Genomic DNA, 23,783 nt, shown 5'->3' on the forward strand with positions numbered 1-23,783 from the left:
ACAGTCCTGCTGGCCTGTTACACTAGTGGGGTTCTGTCTAATTAAAAGTGTGGGATGTCAGTTGCAGGGCCTCTCCGAGCATGACATCACAACAGTTGGCCTCAGCCTGGACGCAAGGCTACTGCAGCAGGGCTCGCTGCATCATTAGCGCTGCTCTTTGACAAGCCATTAAAAACGCACCTCTATAGATTTAATCCACGCATCGGTTTATCCGCACATTCCTCACATATTCCCTCTCACTATGCTGCCATCACACAAGCAGATTGGTGCAGGCTTGTGCACCTTTTCTGTTTTAATCTATACGACTGGTGGTTAAAATTGCCGTGAGCACAAAAAAAAATGAGATGACAGTCCGTCTTGTGTAATTTACCTCTCCACCAGAAAAGCGTCTTTAATGGCAGAGACTGGCATTACAAGTCAGTCGAGACCTGGATAAGTAGCTGACAGAAGATAACATGAGGCAGAGAGAGAGAGAGAGAGAGAGAGAGAGAGAGAGAGAGAGAGAGAGAGAGAGAGAGAGAGAGAGAGAGAGAGAGAGAGAGAGATGACATGAGAAGAGAGAGAGAGAGGAAGGCTGGATAAGACACTCACCCCATGATGAGGCTGTTTATGTAGTCGTTCCCATCCATGTGGCCAAACTGGAAGTCTCTGTATATACAACACAAGACAAATTATTGGCATGAGAAAGATAAATAGTGCATCAATAAAAATAAAAAAAACCCTCCATGTTTTCCCGTCTCAGTAGAATAACACTAACACAAACTGGGACGCAAACCATTCTACACAATAGCACACACAAATATGAAACCACACTGAATGGAAATACATGTTTCTAGTTCTAGTTCTAGCTGTTGGGAAAAACTGGGATCATTTGTGTGACTGCAGCAGAAAAAAAGGAGAGTCCCCAAAGCTCCGTCCTCTGCCGTCTCCTTTTCCACCACAGAGGAAGATTCAGGTGATTTATCTAAATGATAAGGCAGGAGGAGGAATTCAATTTGTATTTCATTGTGCTGCACTGTGTCTGAGCAGAGTGTATTGTAGGTAGACTCGGAAAGGGGGTTGCACAAGTCCGGGGAAGCCACTGACTCCTACTGAATGACTGATTATGGGAGCCTCTACATATAGACTATATTTATATTGAATCATACCTAAATCTGGTACGTTTGTCCCCTGGGTGCTTAACAATACCGTCTGTGCTTATATCAATGACATGATTATGAAGAGTCTGAACAATATAATAAATCCTGTGAATGTAATATAAAAATCTGTCTGGGTAAGTGATAATCTTGCTGACAAAAGTGGGCCAGACGGGGAATAAAGCTCATTGCAAAGTCCGCTGACTTCAGTCCTGAATCCTGCAGCACTGTGAGTTATGAAGCAGCCAAAGTTGAGAGGGGAAAAAAAGAGAGGATCCAGATGTCCGAGACATATTTCTTAAGGGAACGGGGGAAGTATGTAGATATGAAGTGAAACCCACAAGATGTGTGATTTGGAAATAGAATTCCTTTAGCTGTTTTTTGGGGTTTTTATTATCAGAACTTTGCTGACTTCAAATATTTAGAGGTCTATTTCCAGCTAAGTCTATCTTCCCGCTCCCGTTGACACTTCTTGGCTGGACCACTGAGCAAGGTGGCCAAGAGGGCTGACTGATGGACTGAGAAGCAAACTGAATGCAAGAGTGCTCAACAACTTTTCCCAGGAAAAATACTGTCAGATTCGGAGGAAGGGATTTTTCTTCTTTTTTTTTGCCATTCACTTACACTTTTTCCCCTCTGGAAATGAATAAGGGATTTAGTTATTTGTTTAACTTGGGTGGATATTTATTAATATTATTGGTTGTAATCCACAATGGCTCATGGAAAGAAGAGTGATGTTTTATTTGCCTTCTCTGTAACTAAAGTCATCGTTCTGAAATGCATTGTCGGCCATTGTGAAATTATGAGTTTATAACACAGAAGAGTCTTCCACGAGAAAATATTATGACCCTCGTCGTGAGTCGACTTTCAGCTCGCTCTCTCTCAGCTCTCATTAAAATATACGGTGTCTTTTTTCGGTGTGTGTGTGTGTGTGTGTGAGAGACTGTTTTACAAACCCACATATGCATCCTGGACAGGCTATAAATCAGAGATCAGCACATGCAATATTAAGATCACCCAGCCTAAAATCACTTTGTGTGGGACTTTTATGTGACTACAGCATCTCATAACTTATTCTGATGGCATAAGCTTGTGTTTCTAGTGAGAAATGGCAAAGTCTGTATTTCTTTCAGTTTCAGTCCATTCATCTTAAGCGTCCACCAGGGTGGATCTGTTAGGGGGGGGGGGGGGGGGGGGGGTATGTGGGTGGGTGTAGTATGGGCTTAAATTACTTATACGTCTTGTGCTATGGGGATGCCAAAATTTCCTAATTCAAATTCAGTGGATTTATTTTGGCCCGTCTGAGGGAAGCACTAAAAGTCTAACCTTACAAAGTTGTCATGGTGAAAAATATTAGCAACAGCAACAGTTACCTTATTCACACATCCAGTAGGCGTGGAGCAAAAATAATCTTATAAATATAAGTCTAATATTGACTCTGCTTTTAGCTCTGTTTTACTCTCAACCAACACCTGACGTCTTTAGCTGCTAAATTTTCCATTATGTTCACTAGCAGGTCATTAGCTTAGTCTGTCTGGTTTTTGGGTGCTGGTCATGTAGCTTACAGTGGAGGTTTTCTCGAAGATTTTTCACTGGAAACAGCTGCCTGCTTGCGGCGAGACTTAACCAAAACAGTAGAGTTGCGAACCGGAAAACCAAAACGATTAGCTGCAGAGGCGGATAATAATTCCTTTTGTGTTTGTCACTACAAGCAAAACCTTTCCCATTACACATAAGCATCTGATCCATTGTTATTGTGAATACTGATTAAAGGCAGATGTAAGGTCTTCTGAAATGCCTTACAACATGAAAGAGAAACTGTTGGGAGCCTAAGGAGTCCAGTTCCAGGAACTCCTGGGTCAAAGGTTTCAGTTTTTCAAAAAGGTTCCCATAGACTTCCCAAAACCATAACAAAATGACTAGTGCAGAATTTCAACACGACACACACCCACCCCAACTGACAAATTGAGACTTTCCCACAAGTACAGTTTGCGCAAACGTAGGCATATGTGCCATTTTTCCCCCAAACCACACACGCACTAGCTCCCTCTCAGATCTGTGATTTGCATTCATTGTTCTGTCAAAAAGCTACAAATGGTGGGTGAGCTGAATACTGCGACATTTACTGCATCAAACGGTGTCAGCTCGCTCAAATGTCTGTCATTCCCTTATAATCTATCGACTCTATACAGTGCCTCCTCCCACCACCGGGGGCGACACTCGAACGCCTTGTAATTACAAGTGCCGTTTATGTATGCCAGAACACTGCAGGCAGCTCTGATCTCAGCGGGGATCTCAAACTCTGAAGTCTTCAAAAACACCACTGGATAGTGTGGCAGATAGTCTAAGCAGTAGTCTAATTGATGATAGGGATCTGTGTAATTCAATCAGTCCTAATGGGAACGCCTGAAGAGTGAGAAACACTTTGATCATGGCGGTATGAGATACATCTCTTCATTCAAAAGCAGGAATTTATCTGATGTAGCAACATGGTCAACGATGGGGAATAGTACAGAACTTAAAACATAATAATGCAAGTGTGATTTATTTTTTAATCTTCGTGAGGAAATCCCTCTTGTCGCATGCAACCCCACAAGGGACGCTAAGAGATAAGGGTCAGCTGCAGAACAGCGACCTGAGCTGATTTGAATTCAAGCCACTTCAGCTGAGCACATGTTTGCAGACACGGGAGCTTTAACCTGGGTCCTCAAGCTGAAGCATGACCTACCTACTATATTTGCTATATCTTCCTGCAGCACACATATAGAACCAGATTCAGGAGCCTAATCTTAAACATCTGGGTGTCTCTGTGCTTGCATCATCTCCGTCTTCCTCTCCTTCCAACTTTTACTGCCCGATAGCAGCAAGAACAGCGATGCCGTAATGAAAAACGCACATTTTTAGGCTCATTTCTTTGTGTACCCTGAGCCTTATTAAATTGGTTCCTCCCCAGCTACAGAACAGGTCGAACAAGGCAGCGCGTAACATAAACATCCCATCTCCAGTTGTTATTGCACAATTGCAGTCGGAGAAAACAGGAAAATTATGCATTAATACAAGCGGAGCTGAGCTTTTGACTGACAGCTGAAAAGAACACCTATATTTGGAAGCTGACATTTTGCATAATTACCTTTCTACTGAACCTCAACAAAAAACAGACATGCCCCTTACAAAGGCATAAACTCGCATGTGAATAGACAGACAGCGTTCCCCGGCGAGTGCACCATACCAGAATAAATGTATAAATTGGATATTCATCTTTGACCTCATCGTCAATCCGTGCCTTACCTGTTAAAATGCTCTCTGTATTCCTTTGCCACCCTCTGAATCAAGGTCTTTAATCTAAAAGCAAATGAGAAGACAGTGAAATACCACATGAGTTGAAGCATAACCTTTTTTTTTTTTAGCCAATGCCTGCAATTTGTGGGAAGACCCAAACAATAACAGCAAGTCTTATCTTTATTTGAAAGCTGTGCACTTAAGCACACGCATTGTGGTAACAGTGGGAGTGTATTGCAGTAATTTATATAGAGCTGTGCTTTTTAATTTCAGTGTTCTTTGTACCTGCCACTCTCCTCTGTGGGGTCCTTCTCATCGATGACTGCAATCGCCACCAATTTGCCTGAGGTGTCAGACAGGGATTACAAATCACAATCACACACACACACACACAAAAAGAGAAAGAGGGCGGGAAGACAATGGCAGGGAGATAAGAGGCTCTGGAAGAGACGCATCACCTCTCATTGGGAGAAAAGAACGGAGAGGCACCTAGAAGCGTTTTATTCATTCATCACTCAAACATTAAGATAGCTTAGGCTTTTGTACTTGGTTGAACAGGAAACAAGTGGTCACTCTCTGGTTGAGGAGCTATTTCAGTGCCATTCAAACACCCGAACCCACGACATGACAAATAGGTCTACTTAAAAAGACTGTTACACAACTTAAAAGGTCTGTTATTCAGACTTGTATGGTTTGAGGCTATAAACCCCCTTGTTTTGATGAGAGTGCCAGCCTGCCCCCTGCTGGTCAATGGCGGTGGTAGTGGTAATGAAAGCAAGGTGGAGGTTATGTAAAAGTGATGGACAGAAAGCTATTTTATTTACAAATATATTTTTTGATATAAATTATGGAAGAGAGAGATGGTTAAGCCACAAAAGCTGCTCTTAAATATATTGAGGTCTTAAGGATCCAATGCTAATATCAGAATATACATCACATGTACCTCAACATGTCATTTCTATATTAACTTTGACTGCATAGCTTTATGGCTGTAGAGAAATTAAGGAATATGGTTTAAAAAAAATAGTAAATGCGTGGTTTATTTTGTGCTTTTTTCTGCATTACATCTTCATGGGATTGCAGCCAGTGAAAATGTGCATAATTAACACCGTGCAGTCTTGTAGCACCTAATTAGGTTCACAGAATCTAGTGCTTTTATAGCTGAATTTAATACAGTCATAGAATAAGAAGAGTAACTGCATGATTCATCAGTGTCAGAAAGAATAAAGCCACTGTATTACTTCAATATTTAACCTGTGGTATCATATATCCTCTCAGCTAAATGGCGTGTTGACACTACTGAAAGAAATGTCACAACCAAAGACCGTCTTGCAGTGTCATCATTAGGGACTGTCTGATTGCTCATTTGCATATTATTTTCATTGTAATCCATGTGTTGTTATTAATTCAACACTTCCTTTTGAGAGCCTCTTTATTATTAACAAGTGGATAGACTTCCTGGAGCGCAACTGGCCAAAAACTCATTAAGAGATCTTCACCAATTTCTCGGCCTACTTCCCTCTGGCACCAAGTCTCCCTGTGTGAATTTAAGGTGTTATTTCTGACCCACAGATGAAACTGGAGCAACACTTAAACAAAAACTAGTCTGATGTGTGTTGTTTTCTGCAGCTTTTTTTCCTCCAAACTGAGAGGATAATTCAAGCTCTTCAGTCATTATGACATGATTACCGTGATGCGCAATTAAGACGCTCTGTATTCATTTATTTAACAAAGACAGAGAGCAAAGATCCGCCCAACATGTCAAGCTCAGGATAAGTTGGAAAAACTTGCTAATCATCAACAAAGCAATACATTTTTTTTAACCGTAGAGTGTATTTCTGACTGCTCATAATGGTCTCAAGGTCTTCAAGTTTCAAATTCCTCTGGTAAAAGCTTAAAGAGAGGAAGAGGGAGCTATTATCACTCGCATTCCTCATCTAGACGTGAAGTAATCTCATTTAAAAAGGCATCCATCTAATAACTGGTACACACCATTCTTCCTAGAAGACGTGCAAAAAATACTTTGTATTGTCTTCAATACGCTACAAATTATTTCCTTTGTCTGTGCTGCTATCCTTAAAGGTTTCGATTCATAAACAGATCTAAAAGACAGTGTGAGTCTAGTTCGGTTACACTAGTAATTGGACATAAATACCAAGTTTAGTGTCAGAGTGACTTACGATATGTGCCGTTAGAGCATAAAATATCTTTCCGCCAACCCAAACGCAAATAACTTTAGCCTTAAGAGACAAGGCTTGCAAGTTTTATACTGCTTTTGCACATATACTGAGATCTATTATTTTAAAGTTACAGACTGAAGCCACAGAATGCACCCATCTTTAATCAGTCACACAGTGTTTATCCAATTAAGACCCTTTATTCTACGTGTGGAACTACGAGAGAAAGACTAAGACTTTAAGCAGCAACAAATGTGAGCAGCATCCGACCGCCGAGCATCACTGATCTCAGTAAACTGCACGTAAACAGTGTAAAACACTGAATCTAATATGAGACAGCATCAGAGCATCACTTTGCTGCTGTTTAAGAGGCAGTTTGTATTTCACTCTCAAGCTTAAATTTCATGTTAGACAAAGAGTGAACGTAGATAGAAGCAAGTAGAGCAACATGGTCTAAATCTAGACACAATGACAGTCTTTTCGATTATAGCTCCAATACGCAATTAAGGCTGATCTTTTTACAAGGGGACTCTTGATGAGTGAAGCACTAAAATGTCTGATTATTAATTATAAAGTCACCATGTGGTAGATTGGATATTTGTGGGTGGTATGCTAAGTATGAGGGCTTTTAGTGTGAAGGAGGTAGGTCTGGGTTAAGTTATGTGTGTAATGGCTAAACCCTCAACATTTTAGATTTGGTTAGATTATTCTAAACCTTAAAAAAAATAGACACAAAAACAATAAATCTCACCTTTGAAATGATAAAATAGAGCTGCACAACATGTCACAACACATCATATGACTACTACTATCAATCAGTTATCTATGTGAGTAATGATTACGGGGATTTTGGAGAGTAATAACACAAGAAAAACTTCACAAAAAAAAGTGGAACATGCCATGTTGGAGTCAAGAACATACATCACAGATGTCATGGGACATTGGACAATGACATATTTTTATGCATACTGCACCTGTTTCTCCTAGCTCATATAGCGTAAAGCCATCAATCTGAAGGTATCCTTGGAAGCGCTCCTTGTTCACCCACGATGACAAACTGCCATCCTCATACTCTGCAACACAGAGACAAAATCTTATAAGCACTCACAAAAAAAGCCTATCGACATTCAGCACAGCACTTGTCTATATTAAAAGCGAAGCCGAACAGTGTATTGATGGCTGGATTGTAAAAAGATCAAAGTGTTTACTAGCTGTTTTCTCTCTAGGGAACACATAATGGAGCCCAAGCCGAGCATTCATAGACAGCAGTCAGTTGAACAGTGATCAGAAACGGTTTTGAAAGAGGGCCGCCTCTGGGTTAAGTAGCTATTTTGGGGTCTGAAAAGGCAAATGGACTGCGAGTCACGTTGAGCAGTTTTGGAATCAATGCAGACCTAAGCAATCAAAAGGCAAGTTAGGTACATGGTTTTTCAAGAGATAAATGAAAAGAACATCGGTCCAGTCGAGGCTCGTTTTATACTTTCATTTTAATGGTTTTTTTTTTTTTTTTTTTGCTGTGATGTTGGTTCACCTGACCTAATTTTCACAGCCATCTGTCTTAAAAAAAACACATTTGGTTTGCAAACTAATCTCCATATATACATTCATTTTCTAGACTCACTTTTGGCACACTCTTTTTCACATTTGGGAGGGGATGCATAATTCAACAGATGCATCAGGAGGAGAAAAAAAACAAAAACTAGTGCAATAAATTAAAGGGAAAAAAAGTAAAATAAAGGATTGTTTCCTGAATGTGAGCCACATGTTGTTGCTACCCTAACATCTGGAGGCAACATGAAAACGGGAACCAGAGTCTGTTCCTTGGGGTATAAATAGGGTGTAGCAAGGCTGATTACACAAAACTGTTTTCTCCGGCTGAGAGAGGCTACGGGATGCTCATAATTGATGTCAAACGTAGCTGGGACCTCATTATGACATGTTAATAAGTTACCATAACCTTTCTGCTACCATTACAGTAATTACAAGAACACTGATGACTTTTACATGGTTCTTAAGCTGCGGGCCCCCCCCGAGGAGCTGCGAGTATAATACCGAACATGACAACCCAAAACCTAGAACACGATTTTAAAACCCCAAGGTTATAGCTAGTATTAACATCAAAACGGCCTTAATGCAATGCTTCGTAGCTGTCGAAGCTGTGCAAAAGGCAAGAGCGGGGCTTGTTGTTAAATCTGCTGAGTCAGTCAATCCTGCAGACATTCCAGAGAGTTCTTTCCACAGATGTTCTGGCTTTACAGACAGCATGCAGCTGCCCCGACTCTACTCCCAGAAGCGAGAGAGAGAGCGAGAGAGAGAGATGAAGGCCCCCATACTGGGATTATACAGGCTGATGAACCCTTACACTGACTGAACTGGCTTCACCTTGAAACAAATTAGAGCTGCTCTCTTTCTGAGCGCCAGCCTCACAATCTCCATACTGCCCTACAGGAGCCTGTCAACCCCGAGTTCACACAGCGGGAGACAAGAGAGAGAAAGATGAGGGGCAGGAGGGGGAATGAAAACAGACAGTGGGTGGAGAGAGAATGATCCAGTGTCAGGGCTTTTTGAGTGGAGGGAGGATGCAGCTCTGACACATTTTTCAAGGAGGAAGGTTAATGGCGTAGAGGACCTCCATGACAATGCAGATAGCATAAGAAACAAAAAACCAAAAAGGAGCAGCAGAGAAGAGGAGAGAGGAGCAGGAGGAACAGGGTGAAACACACAGAAGGTGGCGGAGGATGAATAGATCAATGCTTTTTATTGAAGGAGAAAGATCAGTAACATTCCGATTTAATGGTGGAAATGCTTTGGCTGGTCGTCCTGGAACCAGCTGCAGACAAAAACAGGCTGACAACAAAAATATTTAATTGGCATGAACTAATTATTAGGATGTTGGTCAGGCGATGTTTGATTTACAACTCTGGGCTTGGCGAGGCATTTTTTAATAAGGAAAACATTTGTCAGTCTGCTGAGCGTAAAGAACTGTGGGCTGCTGGCATTAAGGAGTAAGCCAAAACTTACATTTAAGATTATAAAATGCAAGCAAGCATGACATGGAAAACGGCATTGTATGTAATTTAACTAAGATCTTTATATGGCCAGCTTAGATCTTCTATTTTACCCCTCCAGTGCTGAAACTGGACAGTATGATTTCTCACTGTTCCATCTCACTGAGTTCCCCTTTTGTTTTCTTTGACCTTTTTACTGGAAACAGCACAAAACTTTGTTTAGTAAGATAAAGAGGCATTGATTTTGTGACCATGCACCATGCCTTATTTGCTTCCTTCCAGCCAGAAAGAACAAATAGTAGCAGCAGAGTTACAGCCACTTAGCCGTGGCTGATAAAGTCGTGCAGACTCTTTAGAAATGGTGGTTGTGTTAACTGCAGTGTGAGGTATGAATAAGTAATCTCAGCTCACGCTCACTATAAAAACTTTAATGACTTTAATGAATCGGTAAATTACTTAGAGCTTCAGAATTTCCTCATTGAAAGTGACTTTAGTATCATTGTTTTTAACTAAAGCACACAAGTAATTACCATCAGTGTTAGCTTGTCCTTATTTATAGCTAAATCATGTCAAAACTCATTTTCAGCATAAAAAAAGATCCTCATCTTACAAATGAATATAAAGAGGTTTTTACAAAGAGTGAAGATATAAATAATGTCAGTAAAAACAGTAGCTAACTGTTCGTAAGCTTTCTTAAGTACCTAATGATGCTGGCTAGTAGCTATACCAGCTAACATTAGCCCTGAGTTTAAAGCCTTTTAAAGATTTTCTTATTCATTTTCTTGCTATTTATGAAATATATAGATTTCTACATAGTCAAATATAAATAGTATGAGTAAAAAGAGTAGCTAACTGTTAGTAAGCTTTCTTAAGTACCTAATGATGTTGGCTAGTAGCTATACCAGCTAACATTAGCCCTGAGTTTAAAGCCTTTTAAAGATTTTCTTATTCATTTTCTTGCTATTTATGAAATATATAGATTTCTACATAGTCAAAGATAAATATTATCAGTAAAAACAGCAGCTAACTGTTAGTAAGCTTTCTTAAGTACCTAATGATGCTAGCTAGTAGCTATACCAGCTAACATTAGCCCTGAGTTTAAAGCCTTTTAAAGATTTTCTGATTAATTTTCTTGCTATTTATGAAATATATAGATTTCTACTCTAGATAAATATTATCAGTAAAAACATCAGCTAACTGTTAGTACGCAACCTTGCTGGCTAGTAGCTAACCAGCTAACATTAGCCCTAAATTTAAAGCCTTTTCGCCAACATTTTCTTATACAATATTGCTATTAAATGCAATATAGTGTTAATTAATATCATTCAGTTGTAGTTCTAGATAATTACTGAGAGAGTAACTGAAAATTATTTGGTGTGAACATTATAGCATTGTGAAACTGTGCCCCCTCCTGGTTGCCGTGTCTTGTAATCCAATTTGAAATGGGCCAGATGTTCAACATGAATAACTAACAACACATGTGGATTATGAGACAGGGAGGATATTGAGTTTGTGGGTGATATGATAAACACTTCCTACCAGTTATTGTACTTTTCTTCACCGTCACCGACACTGACCTCATCGTCTTTGCCGATTGAAATAAACGTTGAACGCCGTACATGTATGCCATGAGAAAACGTCATTGCTGTGTTATCACATTCAGATGTGTGATCGCATCCTGTGACACTGCATTCATGGACAGTTAATCAGCCTGTCAGTTAAGTGCTCCCACTAAACATATGCAAAATAATTCTGCCCAACAGCTGGCTCCATACAAGGAGTGTCAAGGCCAAGCCATAAACCACTGAAAGAGATTAACAGAAAGCCTTATGCTGAGCTCTGTGCATTAACTACTGTGTATCAACACTCAAAACATGTTTGAAACAACCATCTTGTTGAGTGAATGTACAACACATACATCTTAATTATGTTTCTTCACAACCAACATGAGGTCCTCCAGCTTTCATTACACACACACACTGATCAAAACCAGCCTCTTGAAGCACAATAACAGTGCAGTCCTGTATAAATTGTGCTTGAGCTTTGTAGCAGTAGGCTATGAAACTGAAGATTTTAGTAATTAAATATGGATGACTATGCCGGCGGTTTGTGATGCGCACTAAACCAATCAAAACTCAACAACAGTATGTCAAATATCATTTACACAAAGCGGTTTTACTCTGTGGCATCCATGCTTCTTAAAAAACACAACAGGTAGAGGAGTGAGAACATTAAACATGCAGCGAATATCAGTATTTTGAATCCGCATTTTCAAAACAATACATACAAAAAAAGGGAAGAAGATGCTAAAGGTTGCTTGTGTATTCTGGGATCAATGCCAGCCTCTGCAGCTTGTATATAAAAATAATACAGATCATCATAAAAAAGAAGAATATGTGCTTTATACATATCCATATAAACGCTGCACGTCTGACACATTTAAACAAGCGCCACAGTCTGTCATAAAACAGTGTCACGCGGTGCCTATGCAAATACGTCTCTCAAGTTCAGTCAAATGAAATCAGATAAAAAGTTTATCATGCACTGTGAGTGTCATAGTGAGCCACATAAGATGCATCAGCCTTATTTGTCTTCAGAGTCAGCATCTTTTCAGCGGATATTCAGTGACACCAGTCCTCTGAGAAACACAACACATTGCACAGCTGGACAGAAACCTAATGCTGAAGACTACAAGTGGTGAAAAGACAAGGAAAACTCTGGTGAAAAATTGGAGAAAGTTATTTTTTGCTGTCATTTTAGGTAAGTGCTTAACGAGCTTGCAGTCTAATTATTTAACATTAAGTTTTAACCCTATGTACTGGATGATTTAAAAAATGCTTTTCTTCTACATTTTTTTTGAGGGTTGAAAGGGAAAAGAGACATTTGCCACGTGGAGAAGGACACAACAGCGTCAGTTTGCCGTGCTGCTCCCCTTCTTAGTCCTTGACAAGCTTAATAGGCTGTCACCATGGCAATGTTAGACATTCACCACATCCTCTGTATCAGGGTCTTGGAGGACTCTGCAGAGAGTGGAGTTTTTGCTATCAGCATCTTCTGTGGCGAGCCCCTACTGTTGCAGTTCTGGTGCCGGAAGCCCCCTTTCCATAATGACCAGGTGGAGCAGATGGACGTTAAGTATCAGACGCAGGCAGAGGTGAATTTTGTACTCCGGGCGCTACACCGTGCACCAAACCTCCCCAACAGCTACTTCTGGGGCCCGTTTGTGTTAGCGCTCTGTCTCGATGCTCTACCCTTCCGCTTCCGCCTCCCAGCAGACGCCGACAGCAGCAGCAAAATCCAAGAAATCATGGAGGAATGCGGTGAACTTACATTACTGCGGTAAACTGCTTCAAACTGTGCAAAAAGAAAAAAAGCAGCTCTTCTAAACCTCTTATGTCAAGTATAATTTTTTTGCTCAGACTTGACGGCTGCTTCAGTGATTCAACTCTTGGCTTTGAGCGACTGTATATACAGTACCAGCTCTGCATTGGTTTCTTTGGCATAAACTGTGGTATCTCACGCCCACATGAGCCAGTTCATCCACCCTGGCCTGCTATGTGTGTCCGCCCAGAGACAAACCGCCATAACATCACTGGCCTTACCGCACACACAATAGTGGGCAGAGCCCAGGGTGCTTTATGATGGGCCAGGCACCCCATAACTCATTGTGGCGAGGAAGATGAAAGAACAGCAGCAGCAACGGGAAAACTAGAGGAACAGAGCTCCAGTTACAAGGATTACAGGAGAGGAGGAGAGGAAAAGGGAACAGACAAAAAAAGAACAGTCGACAACATGGCACCCCACTGCCCTCCAAATCTCATTTTCATGCCAGACTAAGAGAGGAAATCCCCCCCCCCCCCGGCAACAGAACATGAAGACAGTACTCACCATCATAGGTAAAGAAGGCTCCATCCTTAAAGACTACAACCGCAGGAAGCTCTGGCAAAGTTACTGACTGGTAAACAAAAAACAACACAAGAAATACTTCATTTAAAACCAAGTTCCAGAAATCATCCTTTACTCTCTGAATGCACAGTATGCACACATAATAAATATGAGACAAGACTGTTGGCAGCGGGGCAATGCAGGAAAATGTGATACATTTATTTTTGCATACTGAAAATACAACATTCAAGCATGTTATCTGCATTTGCGTGAATATGAACCAACTATAATAATGAAATGTAATTATAGACAAACTAGAATAATCAAGAAAACTAACAAGGGTCAAAACTGGATGCAAAATACTGCAGAGTATCAGTGATATCATTACAGAAATATGAAAACTGAATTTATATAACGCCTTTCTATTCTTCCGACCTCTCACAGCGCTTTACACTGCATGTCATCATTCACGCACATGCTGATGGCTCAGGCTGCCATGCAAGGTGTCAACCTGCCCATCAGGAGGAGTTTCTAATCATCGCCACACACACACACACACACACACTATCACACCAGTGGCACAGCCTTTGGGAGCAATTTGGGTTTCAGTATTTTGCTCAAGGACATTTCCACATGCAGGGGATCGAACCGCCAATCTTCCTACTTTTATACTTCCTGAGCCACAGCCGCCCCCACACACACACACAAAGTGATTTTTATTCATTACTTAATGCTTTTAAAAGACTCAAAAGGATGCCTATTCAAAGAGTTACCTCTGGCAAGACTTCCTCTGAAGCCGAGAAGAAATAGGTGTAGACAATGAGCTCGGAGGCGACATCATTGTACTTCTCCTGCAATGGCAAAAGGGTATTTCAGCGTTTATGCAACAGCCTTCAATAAATTGAACAGTTGTAAAGACTGTCACTAGAGGGTATTACACACAGCCTATTCTTGTTAAAAAAAAACTGCTTCTATCAGTCAATCAATGTGTGATTTTAGTGTTTTAGCTCTGAAGAGAAGAATAAAACAGTAATGGCTTCTTCATTCACGTCTGGGTGACATGAATGGTTCTCACTTTGAGGGGAGACTCCCCGCCGATATACACAAAAAGCACATCATGGCGTTTCATCATGTGCTCAAACATCTGCTTGCTGGGAAGCGCCCGGACAGCCGGTCTGGAGAGAGGAAGAGAAAAGAAACCCCCATAGAGATGATTTATCTCTTTAGATGATTTAAAATAAAATCTTACATAGCACAAAAAATAACAAAACACAACAAAACAAACTTATATAAGATATATAAGGTTTTATATTTTTCTTCCATGATTTGTGTGCTGGTAGCTCCACCCAGTGGGGATTCGGCAACTTGCAGCCGTGGCAACGTCAGAGCCAAGCTTTTGATCAACCCCTCTGTCACGGATCTAGCTTGATTTCCCTCAAGGAGGAGAAAATCTGTCAGGCTCAGTTGATACAGTGGCTTAAACTAGAGCATCAGAGGCAGAAATGCACTGGGCTATGAAACAAATATGGCCTGCTCAGATAAGCATGCTTGGATGGTTCTTATTAGTATAGCATGTGTTCCTGTGAAATAAGAGGAGTATGCATCCTTTTTATTTTTTATTCCTTTTGAAGAGTTGAGGCTGTGACTTACCCTGCCACCCTGTTGGCAAACTCCACAATATCATCTTTTGTCCTTGGTCCCTTGTAATTATAGGCCAGATCACCCTTTAACCTGAGAAGAAGAGATAGAAACAAAGCTGGAGTGAAAAGCTGAAAAATCATTTTAATATATGAGCAATCATTGTTTTGTGCTGCTAATTCAGAAGATTGAAACATTCACGCGAAAGAAGATGAAATGGAAATAAATTGCGAGACGATCCATTGCCTGAAAAACTTAATTCAATGCAAGAAAATATTAGAGGAGCTCAAATTAATCTGTTAAATGCCCGAGTTTAGAGCTGAAAAACTTAATTAATGAGTCAATCAACAGAAAATTAATCAGCGACTGAGTTGACTGATTGTTTCAGTTGTTTAATTAAGCAGAAATGGTGAATACTGGCTGGTTCCAGCTTCTTAATTTTGAGGATTTTCGTCTCTTAACTGAATATCTATGTGCTTTAGACTGTAGGTCGGACAAAAACAAGACTAATTACAGACATTTTGTTTAAATTGCATAGACTGAACAATTAATAGATGAACTGGAAATTAAAATAATCGTTAATTGAAGCATCACTTTAGCCTCCAACAGACAAATTTAAAGTCAGTGCTCAATAATGACAATCTTTTCCCTCTAAGATGAAACTGTAAATCCATCTGGGAAAACTCCTTCAACAGTCAACTTCTATTAAGTCACAACACCTCCAATGTAAGAAAACATTTTAAAAAACACTGTCACTAATTGAGTGCCAGCCAAGGAAACTGACTGGATTTCAACTTCTACAACAAACGAGTGCATTAAGGATTGCTAAGGTTGCATCAGCCTACAGGGTTTAATGAACTCAGGGGGGGGACGCAACTCTAAATCAAGCCTCCTTCTGTCACCAGGGGAGGTATCTCGTGCTCCACGATGGATCTTTCATCACTTTCTTGGTTTAATGTTATGAACCCTGCCGAGATCCTGTGGCAGTTTTTCCCAAATGATCTTGATGAAACTAAACGGGGCGCCCATTACGGCAGAGTGCAGATAAATGATTCGGTTTCAAATTTATGGAGGAAACTCGTGCCGTCTTAGGATCGTCATTTCTCTCAAGTCAACGTGAGTTCTGCTTTCGAGCAGATGGTGTATACCTAAATTCATTAATTACATATGAAAAAAATGTCACTTGCACTTCAAGAAAAAAGTGTAATGAGGTACATGGGGAATATCAGTTTAAATAGTTTATCACGCAGTCAAAAAGTCAAAACATCTAATTTTATAGCGAAAGATTCCTGATTTCAAACACCAAATGTATCACAGCGTGTGTATAATTAAGAGGATTTAAGAGTGCTGCACCGTAATAGAATTAAAATTTAGAGGGTGTGAACATAGTTTATCATTCTTATGCTCCTGTTATGCCTTCAGGAAGCAGCAACAACACTTAATTCCCTCCTGAATCAGTCATCTGAGGGCATCCCAAAAGGGCCGAACCTCAAGGGCAAAAACATCCTGATGATAACGCAATCCAGTCTTTAGTGAATACGCTTAACATAACAGCACAATTTAATACAATACTTTAAAAAAAAGAAGTTTAAAATTGCTGATTCAAGGATTATTTAAGATGGTGTGTGTCCATAGGAAATTCAATGAGCTTCTTTAATCTCATTTGTATTTCTCTAAGCTCACACAAAGCTGCACAGTGGTAAAGAAAATTACAACAATTTGCACAAAAAAAAAAAAAGATACTTTAAATGTGATTACACATCATTTAAGTTTTGAATCCCAGCAAATAGTTAGTAGATGTGTGGAGAGACTGTGGTAGAATCACAATAACTCATCCACAAAGCTGAAAATGATGGCTTTACATTTACACAATACACAATAAAACAAGTAAAGCAAGTTAAATTCAACAACATGGTTTAAACAAAACATATAAATGAAACTAGATAAAACCACAAGTCTAAAACACAGAAAACACACGTTTGACATACAGTGTTGAAATCTTAATAGTGGCACTTACAGTTTTATCGTAGGGTAACCACGAACACCGAACTCTGATGCCATTCCTGCGACAAAGAAAATAAATATATCAACTCATGCAAATGTCAGAATGTAATATCAATAAATAGGTCCAGAACATGCATGATTAGATGAATAAAGAAGCTTGGAGTCAACAGGAGAACAAGACCGATTCCAGAAAATGTGGAATATGAGAATAAGGTTTCAGACTGTTATATTGATATTGTATTTATAAAAGTGTCACAGAGTAATCAGAATACAAATATCACCACTACTGCAATATCATGATAATGTGACAATAACCAACATGTGCTTTGACATTGTTTGGTAAATATAGTGCATCATGATGTTGTTGTACAACACGGTCAATTAAGTTGAGTCGTCGTCTCTAGCTCGTAAAACGATCACCTGGGGGACATGACGAGCTCAGAGGGAAGACGCTGAAGTGCTTCACTGTTTACTCACCGGAGTACGCGGTGGCATCCATCTTTCCCACACGGACCGGCGACCCGGAGCTCCTCAGCTCAGCTCCCACATCATGCCATACTGGTTCTAGTTTTTTACAGTAGCCGCACCACGGGGCATAGAACTGAAAATGAGGAGGAGAGGTTCAATAATCTTATCATCATTTGGTCTTTACTAAATGCTTCATTTCATATCGGTCAGTGATAAATAAGGGTTGGCAAGATGAGCAATTCAAAAATGTTAAAAAATAGATTTAAAAGCAGCATCAGGTTTGTTAAAATGTACATTTTGTATTTTTGTTGGTTTTATGTCATTTGAAATGACATTTGCACCATTTCTTTAACCAAAAGTAAGACTGAATGCTCCTGAAAATGTCAAATGGTGTAACCACAAAAAAAATGATGAATATTAAATATGTTATCCACCTACAGTGTATTTAAGTGGACTTATACTAATAATGACTTTATTTAAAACAATTGTAAATGTTTCCTGATCTCCATGATTCCCCAGATGAAATGTAATATTTAGAACAATTGTATTCCATTACCTTTATTTAATATAAAAGTTATAATGTAAGATCATGCTAAACTAGTTGATATGGTGTTTTATTGAGAATTCAGCGTTTTTAAGCAAGTTGAATTATTTGGTATAAAGTTTTTATGGTTACACCACTTAGACATTTTTGCCATAATCCTCTAATATATTCTCTGAAAATGGATTAAAAGCAGAAATTTGATGCTGGGGCCACAAGAAAAGAATGTGTGCAAGTTATTCATACGTTTATTTTCACATTTTAACCCCTTTAACTTTGACTAAACCACATGGACACAGTAAAACATCACTGACGCATACATCATGAATAAACATGAGGATTACAATTAAACACAAATGTCTCTTTTCTGTGTTGAACTTCTTGTGTTTATGCCAGGGTTCATTTTCAAACAAACCAACAAGCAAAATATCTAAAAGTCTTGTTTTTCATTGTGTATTTCCATTTAGACGGAGAACAATACAAACACTGAGCAAACTTACTTTCACCTCATTTGACACCATGACTTTCTAAAACGACACCAACCACATGAAATATATGGCTGTTGTCCTTTATTGCTGTAAGCGTCTAGTGAAATGGATTTAAATGACTGGCCTGGCCCTTTTTTTGTGTATATGACCGTGGGGTGTTGAGAGCTTTGTTTGTTGCCACTACTTTGTAATTCTACTTGATATTGTGTATGACCTCGGGATGGGATTTTGTGTGTGTGTGTGTGTGTGTGTGTGTGTGTTTGTGTGCAATACGATTACACCGCAATGGACAACACATGTGAATAATCCAACAACAACAGCGATAGCCAAGTTAATTTGAATGAACTACTGCTAATTAGTAGCACATGAAGGACTATTTTATCTTAAGCTTGTCTGGAAGGGGAAAGTTTTCTGCTACTGAACTTGTAATAATAGCAAAAGGAAAACAAGAAATGTACTTTGAGCCTGCAAAACCAATGCAGTCTAACAATAATGGACATTTCTTTAGTCAATCAACCTCTATCCTATACATTTAATCCATTATTAGTTCATTATTATTACAATTATTGTTACTATTAGGAGTTTTAAACCCTCCTTAGCAGCCTGTAGAGGTTACACCCAACATGATTACAACATTTTCATCAACTTCCACCTTTGCTACCTATCAAAAAATAACAACAAATAGCTAACCACAGAGTTTAAAGCTGAATTTATTGTTTTAAGTTTACGTAACTTGGGGACAAAAAAGACATGCAGCCTTTCTATATCATCAACTTATAAAGATTTTATGAATATATAAAGATATATCGTCTATTTTTGGTGTGTGTGTGTGTGTGTGTGTGGGGGGGGGGGGGGGGGGGGGGGGGGGGGAGTGAAAGTCATGGCTTTTCACAATGCATAGGGCATTGCGTAATCTTCTTGGTGGGTATGTTCTGTGTAATACTGCATGTCAACTGTGGTTTTATTGTATATGTAAACAGATATATTGTGTGTGTATATGGAGAGGTTGGGTGCCGCTGTGTTCTCTCAAATTCCCAAGACAAACTTCTCCCAACGGAGACAATGAAGGTATTATGTAACCTAGCAAACAACTTAAACACACACCAGACACTGATCAACATTAGCGTTCAGTTGGAGTTAAATTCACCTTCTTCTTTAACTCTGGATTAGTGTAGAGCTGTCATGATAACTACTTTTATTGGACGATATATTGTCTCAGAAATAATCGCGATAAACGATATTATTGTGATTTGAAGATAATTTTATCCGGGATTGGAGAGTGGGCGCTACGCTTCTGTAAAAACAGACTATTTTGACGATTATGAGCCAGGACAGAGTTATTTACCTTTAATTCCATATAAGCGATGCCGCTCGCTTCTGCAGTCTCCAGTGAGGAACGGAGGAGACTACTCACTTAGCCAATGTAACATGAATAGCCACTTAGCTGCTAATGTGAAGTGTGGCAATATTGAGTTAAAAAAATGATAAAGGTTGATACGATGATGTTGATATTTAAATTATTGTACGACAAGTCAAATGTGACAGGCCTAGTTTGGTCTTTAACAACTCTTTAGCTGCTAATGCTTTATATTTGTCTGTCTGTCTGCTGTTCGGAGCTGAGCAGGAAGCACACATTTCACTTATCAGAGTGTTTTCGCTGCAAACAGCTGCCCGCTGTGGCTAGAAATGAGCTAGATAAGCGCAGTGAAATCGAGCCAAAACAAATTACATTTAACAGTTATTTGTCAGAAAACCCAATAATTAAACTAAGCAGCTTTGTAGTGCTGCAGAATTGGATGACAGTTCACATTACACAAAGATATATGATTCATCGTAATATAAAAATCGATGCTCTGAAGTTATAAGTAAATGGCAGCAATTCGTGTCAAATACAGTTTAGCTGGTTGAGCAGAATTTCTTCATCTCACAACAAATTTTTCTCAAATTAGTTCAAATTCCAACTGTGCGAATGAAGTTTTCCACTATCACCGCTTGCTTGTTGTGCGTAATCCTTTGTGTATGTGAAAAAGTGACATCTGTTATCACCGTGCTGAAACTCCGCAGCGTCAGGATTCACTTCTGCAACCCAAACTGTAATGAAAGCAACTTTGGCTTATATAGGGCCTAGACACAAACTCTGATATAAACCCCTCCGAGCCCCCCGGCTTTGCCCCGCATGCATGACTTCTCATCGACTAATCACAAACACAGAGGACAGTCTGCGTACCCGCTGCGGCCCCCGCCCTCCTTCATCCCACCCTGACTGCTGCAACTTCCGTAAGGGATGAGCTGAGCGGTAGTGTGCTCGACACGGAGTGAAGCATTGCTGAATGGACCCAGACTGGTTTTAGTGAGCGTGTGTGTGTGTGTGTGTGTGTGTGTGTGTGTGTGTGTGTGTGTGTGTGTGTGTCACTGTCTGTCTGTGATAAGCGACTTTCAGGGACAGATTTGAGACTAAAGAATTGTTAATTGGGGACAGCTCGTCCAAATGGAGACAAAATAGTGTCACCAGTTTGGAAAAAGCAGATTTTTGGGTCAGTGGTTGAAGTTAAGGTTCAGTTTAGGCTAGAACTGGTTATAGTTGGGGTAAGTCTCTATAATGTCCCAAAAAGTGACGTAAGTAAAAGTGTAAATGGGTGCAAATGTCAGCATATATATATAGCACTATTATTCCAGCATTTTTCAATGTCTCTGCTGCTCTCTCACACCGAAGGCAGCCAATAACACGCAGGTTGCTGGCACAACCATCGGGACCAATTTAGGGTTCAGTATCTTGCCCAAGGACAACTCTGACATGCAGAGTCAGGGATTAATGGGCAACCCGCTGCACCTCCTGAGAGAGAGCGTGTGTGTGTGTGTGTGTGTGTGTGTGTGTGTGTGTGTGTGTGTGTGTGTGTGCGTGTGATATCAAACTTACATCAACCAGCCAGACATCGCTCACTCTGGTGTCTTTAAATCTATCAAAAGAGAAAAAGAATGAATGATAGTTTTGATTTACAGCAAAGAAAATACTCTGAACTGAGCCTAAAGAGATTTATCACATAAACTTAACTTATATAAGAAGAAAAAGACGTTCATAACACACTGTTAAAGCAATGAAAATACAAAAAAGAAGGAAAAACACAGCAGATAGAAGAACAATTACTGATTCAGCTATGAGAATAAGAGGAAAAAATAGACTAGAATGTGTAAGAAGTTGCATGAATAAGTCCCTAATTACAAATTAGATGTTCTCACAGACACAAGAGACAAAGTCCCAATAGACTTCCCACCACAGGCATCCAATTAAAGACACCTTGCTACCAGAAACCTGGTATGAAATCAAGACTACCCCCATCTTTTTTATGGTTTTTAACATCAGTCCTATGCTTTGAGTCACACTGTCCCTTCTCTCTTATTATAGGATCATATACAACTTAATAAAAAAGAGCACCATCATCATCATTTTACTGCAGCAGGAAATACACTGAATTAAACCATGATTTGCATTCACATGAAGAGTGTTGTTCACGCAGGAAGTTGCATTATATGAGCTGCTGTTATAATGTGTGAAGCTGAAACACTGAAGCTGAAGTGTGCATCACTTACGTGTCATCTAGATCCTCAACAAATGCAAGCACCGCTGAGCTGAGGAAAGCAGCTACAACTGCAAACGATAAGGAGACATGAAATCAGACATAACAGCGTGTAATCAGAATATAAACAAGAGGCTAACAGTCTCTCTTCTTCTTTTTCTTCTTCAGCCCTGTAGCCTGAAACCTCATGACTGAAGCATCACCAGCTAAGCCTCAGTCTCAGCTCACTGTGCGCTAATTTTGCTCCACAGTTTGACAAACAGCAGCTTTAGAGATCAACCAGACAGATGTTGAAGTCGCTCGGTGTAGTCTAGTGTTGGATAAATGTGGAATTAAACGTGAAACGTACCTCCACAGATCAGGGAAGCCTTCACTTCTGCCATCGCTCCGAGTGGACACAGCAAGCAGGAAGTACAGCGGCTAAAACGGTGGCTTTTGCGCATGCGCGTGTTTACGCAGGCTCCCTCAGGGCACTGACAACAGCGTCAAAAAAATAAATAAATAATATAATATATTTTAAAAATAATAAAATAATAAAATAATAAAATAATAAAATAATAAAATAATAAAATAATAAAATAATAAAATAAATTAAATAAAAACATCACGTTTTTGTAAAAAAATAAAAATAAAAGCATCATGTTCCTGTAAAAAATAAAATAATATAAATAACATAAAATAAAAGCATCGTGTTCTTGTAAAAAATAAAATAAAATAAAAGCATCATGTTCTTAATTAATATGAATAAAATAAAATATAATAAAACAAATATGTTCTTGTAAAAGAAATTAAAAATATGAGCTTCAAGTCCGTATAAAGTGAATTCATTGATTTATTATTATTTGCTACTGAAAACAACTCCTTCATCTTATTAGTGATGAGATATTTATGCAGTAACAGTCAAACAGTCTGCCATAAATATCACTGACAAAATGATTCCAGTAGATGGTGACATGTGGAATAAAAATAGTCTCTTATTGAAATAAGGAGCAGAAAGGTCTACTGTTATTTTTAGATTATACAAAACAGATGTTACCACAAGGAGTGTCAATCAGGGTTGTAATATGTCAAATCAGTAATATGCAAATGATTTATGATACTTTTAGTTATTAATTTAATCTTAAATGGAAAGTACATCTATTGCCTCCTGAATACATATAATTATATTTGATGTATGTACCTATTTATCATTTATTCGTTTTTGTTTATGGTTGTTGTAGCCTTGTTGTTGTTTAATGTGTGTTTGCCCCAACTAGGATTTGTATCATAAGGTCAAATAAAGTTTGAGAAAAAAACAGAAGCATTATTTTTTTGTTTCTGTCAAACTTCATTGACTGGTTCTTATTTTACATATTCTGACATCTTCAATTTTGTTGGAGATTGCTAAATGTGCTGAACAAATAAAATAATATAAACAATAATAGTGAATTAAATTTGTTTATTTAGTCACATTTTTTGCAGTCTAATCAAATGTTTTTTATTAAATATGAGTCTGTATTTAAGTGTATTTTATTAGGATATATTGATACTGATGTTGACTACCAGTACTCACCACAAGATGGCACTCTAAGATAAATACAATGG

General features: G+C 39.1%; 1 protein-coding gene across 1 annotated transcript in view; it reads right to left on the bottom strand.

Moving 5' to 3' along the window:
* Positions 1-22,585, bottom strand: part of LOC134002438 (protein disulfide-isomerase TMX3-like) — a 36,046-nt gene extending 13,461 nt beyond the window's left edge. Inside the window, 13 exon segments of the mRNA XM_062441780.1 lie at positions 592-648; positions 4,425-4,478; positions 4,701-4,758; positions 7,567-7,665; positions 13,489-13,555; positions 14,259-14,336; positions 14,561-14,660; positions 15,136-15,216; positions 17,141-17,186; positions 17,605-17,728; positions 21,542-21,581; positions 22,213-22,270; positions 22,549-22,585. Coding sequence (XP_062297764.1) covers positions 592-648; positions 4,425-4,478; positions 4,701-4,758; positions 7,567-7,665; positions 13,489-13,555; positions 14,259-14,336; positions 14,561-14,660; positions 15,136-15,216; positions 17,141-17,186; positions 17,605-17,728; positions 21,542-21,581; positions 22,213-22,270; positions 22,549-22,582 — 896 coding nt within the window. The 5' untranslated portion in view covers positions 22,583-22,585.
* Positions 22,586-23,783: the final 1,198 nt, after the last annotated feature.

The sequence above is a fragment of the Scomber scombrus genome, chromosome 20, assembly GCF_963691925.1.
Source record: "Scomber scombrus chromosome 20, fScoSco1.1, whole genome shotgun sequence".
NCBI classification, from domain to species: domain Eukaryota; kingdom Metazoa; phylum Chordata; class Actinopteri; order Scombriformes; family Scombridae; genus Scomber; species Scomber scombrus.